This window comes from Fundulus heteroclitus, chromosome 10 (assembly GCF_011125445.2).
Source record: "Fundulus heteroclitus isolate FHET01 chromosome 10, MU-UCD_Fhet_4.1, whole genome shotgun sequence".
NCBI lineage: Eukaryota > Metazoa > Chordata > Actinopteri > Cyprinodontiformes > Fundulidae > Fundulus > Fundulus heteroclitus.
Window position 1 is genome coordinate 8,495,073 of NC_046370.1, and position 6,000 is coordinate 8,501,072.

At 37.2% G+C, this 6,000-nt stretch overlaps 1 protein-coding gene across 21 annotated transcripts in view; it reads left to right on the forward strand.

Moving 5' to 3' along the window:
* Positions 1-3,908, forward strand: part of LOC105928199 (calcium-activated potassium channel subunit alpha-1) — a 164,195-nt gene extending 160,287 nt beyond the window's left edge. For all 21 annotated transcript variants that reach the window (XM_036141916.1, XM_036141917.1, XM_036141898.1 and 18 more), the window contains one exon: positions 2,819-3,908. In XM_036141916.1, coding sequence (XP_035997809.1) covers positions 2,819-2,970 — 152 coding nt within the window. In that variant the 3' untranslated portion in view covers positions 2,971-3,908. The remainder of the gene's footprint in view (positions 1-2,818) is intronic.
* Positions 3,909-6,000: the final 2,092 nt, after the last annotated feature.

The window sequence follows — 6,000 nt, forward strand, 5'->3', positions numbered from 1 at the left end:
ACATGTATTAGCATTTCCTACCAACACACAAAGAATGGTCCACGATCCAGTGAAGTAAAACATGAAGAAAAAAAAAGATTCTAGAAGGGAAAAGACTGGAATGTCGCTGAGAATACAGTATGAACGTTGGTGTTCACTGAAGCGGATGCTAAACATGCCGATTGCTCAGATGTGACCACAGAGTTGATTGACGTGAGTAAACGCTCTGATATGAGGCTCTTAAAGTTGCTTTAAATCGGTGTATTTCATTAATAACGGTTGGTCTTCGATCACGCCGAGCTGCCGCTTTACTGCGAGGCATTGTGTGAGTCAGGCTTGGTCCTGCATTATTTACAAGTGATTTTTAAATTAAGCAAAACAGCATTATGATAGTTCTGCGATACTACCACTAGATGTGGCCACGTCTGTTTATAGCTCTTCATCTCGCCCGTTGTGGGGCTATATGTTGCCTCAAAGAGGACCACCAAAACACTATCAGGATGGATGTTTGGTGTATATAGCCTTATTTCATCATGATCAATCGGTTTTTTGGTCTTTCTTTTAAGCAAATAACATGGCTATGTACCTTTAAGGTTCTGCAAAACTATTTCATTCAGGGTATTTTATTGTGCAGTTGCTGCTGTACTTGGGACTATCGTCCTGCTGCATGTAATTTTATCCCAGGTTTCTGGCTTCACGTCTGGCTCCAGAATGCTTTACTATACAAAGGACTTCTTGATCAATTTAAGAACTTCAAGGTGTCCAAACCCTAAGGCTGTAAAACAAGCCTCAGTCATCATGTATCCACCACTAAGCTTGGCTGTTACTGTGAGATGATATGACGTGTTTGAGTTTTGACACACATGATGCTGTGGTTTATGGCCAAAAATCCTGGCAGCTCCATCTCTTGATGTCTCTGGCCTTAAGGTGTGTAAACTAATATTTTTGGGAAGATTCAAAACTGTCAGATTATGTGAATGATGGACCTCAGATTGTTTAGGCACCCACTATAATCCCTCGTAGATTGATTGGGTGCAACAATAGCTTCTTTATGGCTACTTCTGACCTCTATCTCCCTTGGCATTGTGATAGTTGCATATAAAACGTATTATTGAAATACTGAATTAACTTCTAGCATGGATATCTGGAAAAAAAAATTTTTTAATGGTGTGCTGCATGTCCTCTTAGAAAACGCTGCAGCATGTTTATAGGCAGTATAGGGGTGTGTCTAAATAAATTACATTATTACTGATGTATACTTATTTCAGGAGTTCATTCCAAATGTTTAATTCAGAGATAAAGATTCATAACAAACACAGTGATATATTTCAAGTATTTATTTTAATGACTATACTTTACAATCAATGAAAACTCTTATTTATTTTCCTTGAAAAGTAGAATATGTCATATGACTAATAAAAAGTATTTTAAGACTCAACAAGTCAACAAGTCTTTTTCACTCTTGTAAATAGTCTGTTGGGTGTTTTTCATGATTAAATATACATCCATGTTTTAAACATTTCTTAAAATCAGCCTGCTCGGTTCAACACGTCTTTAATTTTTGGATAATGCAAATTTATAACTAATATATGTACAGTATTTTTTTTGTCATATGTTAAAATGTGCCCTTAATGTTCTTAATGTCTCATATTCTGTTTTTCTTTTTTCTTTTATATTTTTCCTTTTGTGTGTATCCACATGCAACATTTATGTTTCATGTTGCTGCTGGTACACTTGAGTTTTCCCACTGAGGGACAATAAAGTTCATTTATATTCCATTTGAAATGTTATGGCCAAAACAACCATGGGGAAAATTGTAGACCTGAGGGTAAACCACAAAATATAACTACTACAGAAGCTGGCTTTTCACAGAACTATTTGGCCAGGCAGATTAATGGAAAGTTTAGTGGAAGGAAACATGTATGAGGAAAAATTATGTAAAAGCGACGGGATAATCGCAGCCTGGAGAAGACTTTGAAATAAAGCCCATTGGTGCTTCAAGAGCACATAGTTTGTACAGTCTGTGATTATCTGGGTTGTTATATCATCAGCTGCTGCTGGCTACTGTGTTTTTATCAAGGGTTAGGCTTAGGGATTATTGAATGTGTATATTCTACAGTCATTTACGTTTTTTATTAGACCTATGTAAATTGTAATTTTTTAATAAACAAAATGGTGTGTATTTTTAATCTGCACATCATAATTATAAACAAATAACAGAAACAAAACTTGAAATATCCCTTTGTGCTCCATAATTCTGTACAATACAATACTTTTGCTTTTTGAACTAAATTACTGAAAAAAAGAAAACATCTCTGATATTTGATTTATTGAGATGGACCTCTTAAAAAAAGTATTTGGGGGATGAGTTGGGCAGCATCAAGTAAAGTTACACATTGGTGTATACCTATGGCAGTTTTTAAAAGTTTTAGTCATAATTTCTTCATATTGTTTCATATCAAGGCTTCTTGCTGCCTTTCAGAATCTTGAGCGATAGTTCTTCATTTCACATGAACCTCCTACAAACGTTTTTTGTTTGACTAGACACCTTGAAAAGGTTACTAGAAAGTCCAGATGTTTGAAGAATTACTGAAGACTCATGCAAATAAACACACCTGCACCTTATGTTAGAACGAGGGTACTTCAGAACCTCCCAGCAGGTTTTTCATGTACAATGCTCACATACACCTCTGTGTGCATGTAAAAAAAAAAATACTTAAGCAGTTTGATGACAATGACTGAAATCCAAACTTAATGCTGAGTAGCATTAACAGTGCAATGTCTCTCTCTCTCTCCCCCCCTCCCTCCATTTCTCTGCATGATTTTGGTTCTTTCTCAGAAAAGACATGGTTTACAGATGAGCCAGAGAATACCCAACTGAGGACCATACAGATCAATCCTGTGAATACTCTCACCATCAACCCAGCCGGTCACAATAAATCCACCAGTAGCTTGATCCCACCCATCAGAGAAGCCGAGGATGAGTTCTGAGCTCCAGACCCCACGCTGACATCTGGACAACTGGACCTCCAAGAGACCTATTGAGTGGGTGTCAGTGTGGACCTTGGATCATCTCTTCACCTGCAAACAGACGCTATAAACAAGACAAACTGCTTTTCCTCCTTCATCTTTGCAGCATTGTAATGTCTGAGCTGATTTAGAAACACAAAGACAGTCCTGACCACTTAATTTTTAGTTTGCACAGCAGTGACCAGACTACAGGACTAATTGTAAGAGTTGCCTTTTAAGCTGTACATGAACAACTACTGCTACTGCATTTGAGTCACCAAGTCTGGTTGATGTGTTTTGTACAGCTTGTTAGCGGGTGTATTTCGCATCCAGCTGCAAACCCCTCAGCCATGCACCACCACCACAGTGGCATTGTTGAGGACTGATGCTGCGCTCCATTTACCACAGGAGTTGGATCTTGGGATGATAATCAGCCCAAAGACCACAGGGACAGGTTAGCAATTTAAAGAAGACTTTTGCAACTTGCCTGTAGGGGGCAACGGTGCACCTGAGCTATGGCTAGACTGCTGCAAATGCCATTATTTGTAGAAGAAAAACTCAATCGTTTCATATCGTTACTTTCGTGGGAACTGGTTGGTAAAAACTATCAAACTTGAATTAATCTGAAGTTAAATGGGTATTTCTGTTTTAATAAGAAGCAAAAGAAAGCAATAATAAAGGACCCCTTTACCTAAATGTCTACTTTTTGACAAGAGCAGTTGTTTTGTTCCCAATGCCAGCAACAGGTTGTGGATATTCTGGCCCTTCACCATTGGATGTTTTTTTTAGTTAAATGTTGTAAACTCATATCACAGAGCATAGGAGTCGATAAGTCACATTCTTGTTTTCATCCATCTCTTATCTACACCCACTTATCTGTGCAGGGTCGCGGGGCGCTGTTCCTATCAAGTAAAAAAAAACCAACCTAAAAACAAGACAAAAAAGTACATATAATCTGAAAAGACTATATATCCAACCTTTCAATTGCTGCTTTCAAATGATAGAGATGTAAACTATCACTTTGTGGCCTTCACGATTGTCCTTATAGGAGCATTAAGACATGCACAGTCTCTGTTTCATCCCCACGTTTTCATGTAAAAGAGCAAACATTTAAACGTACCAATACTCACAACTACTTAAAGAAACTGACACACATATGGTGTTGGTTTGGCCTAATTTGCTTTTGGATAATTTATGTTGACATTTTTTTTATTTGACAATCATTCAAGGGAATTTACAGTTATAAAAAGTGTAAACACCTCTGTTAAGATTGCAGATTTTTATGACAGAAAAATGACATAATTATTAATAATTTCCAAACTTTTCCCACCTTATAGGTGACATTTATTGTGTGCAATTCAAAGAAATTGGTCAGAGGGATGGAAAAAAATAAATATCTGCATCAACCTGGCCGTATAGGTGTGCTTACCAGCACACAGAAATTTGTTTGAACCACATTTTGATTCAGTTTCAGCATTCAAGCCTTCTTCAGTATGAGCGTGTCAACATCCCTCATCTTAAGTTGGTAATACAGTTTTTGCCCTGACCGATACAATTCATATTTCCACGCTGTACAACTGATAGAGACAGGACATCATTCCTAACTGTGACAGTCAAGATGTGCAATGCCACTGTATAACTATGAGACACTACGTTACCATGTATACTGTGTATACTTTAATTAGAGACAAATTGGATGTATATAACAATCATGTAAACTGCTTAATGATATTTATTTTTGCCATATTTTGGTCAATCAACTTTTTTATTTTATTCTATTTTAGTAGAGTTGTCTCATACAATTTTAGACATTTTGTTTTCTTCTTGATTCTGGAGCTTTGTCGCTAAGTTGAATTTTTCAATGGGGATTAATAAAGTAATTTGCAATCCTAACAACATAGAGAAATATACTGATATGTAAAGTTTTAGTACTTGGGTAGGGAACATCCACCTAGTTGATTTATGGGTATGAAAGGGAAGTAAGAAGAGACAAAACTGCAACACCTGTATGTTTATGCAGTTTAAGTCCAGTTGAGAGTCAGAAAAAACACCAGGATCCGAAATGGGATTTGGGATGCTTCATTAGCAGAATACCTACTATTAATGCATTTACTCTCCGTTTTATACTTCGCTGCAACACATTTTGTAGGATTTTACAGTGCTGGGTGTGAATGATTCAATGGCCAAAAGTGCAAATAAAGGTTTTCTACTACAGCTTTCACAATGTTTAATAGACAAGGCAGCCATGCTTGATATTGGTTGGTGAGAAACCTCTAACTTTTCTCCCGGTATTCCAAGTTCAGGGCATTTCCCATTTGGTGTTTCTGTCTTAGAACCCAAGGATTCCAAGTGCAAATGGTGCGCAGCATGACTTACAGTGATATATTCGCCATTTGGAGATAATTCACAACATTTGTGATGGTTAACATCGGCCCGTGTCCATATTGAAATGACATGTGGCTCCAGCCTTATCTCTACTCTCATGTACTTGTCTTAGCTTTGCCTTTTCAGGTCTATAAATGTTCTAAAAGCTTTTCTTTTTTGTTGTAAAACCAAAATCCCCAAAGTATCACTACAGATTTTAAAAAAAAAAACATTTCTGTAATCTATGGTATGATAGAGCTGTTTTGTCCATGATCTACTCATTAACATACAAAACTATAGACAGTTTTTATGATGGAGCATGGCACCATATTCCAAGTATGCAGACAAGTTGTTCTTTTTTTAAAAGCCACATATCGCATGAAGTGGGCATCTTTAAGTCCTCCTTTGGCTGTAAGCACTGCCTGACACAGGATTGTCTTGGAGGCAATGAGGCACCCTGAATGTACTCCATGACCAATCTTAATGCCATGATCGCTTCATTGCATGGATGCTTGACAAACAGCTCTATCATACAACCTGGTTTGTGTGCAGAAAGGAGAATTTTGATAAATCAACAATGTTCTCGAACACATCCTCTATATCAGCAAATATTGTCGCTTTAGTCTCAGAAAATGCAGAAGATTCATG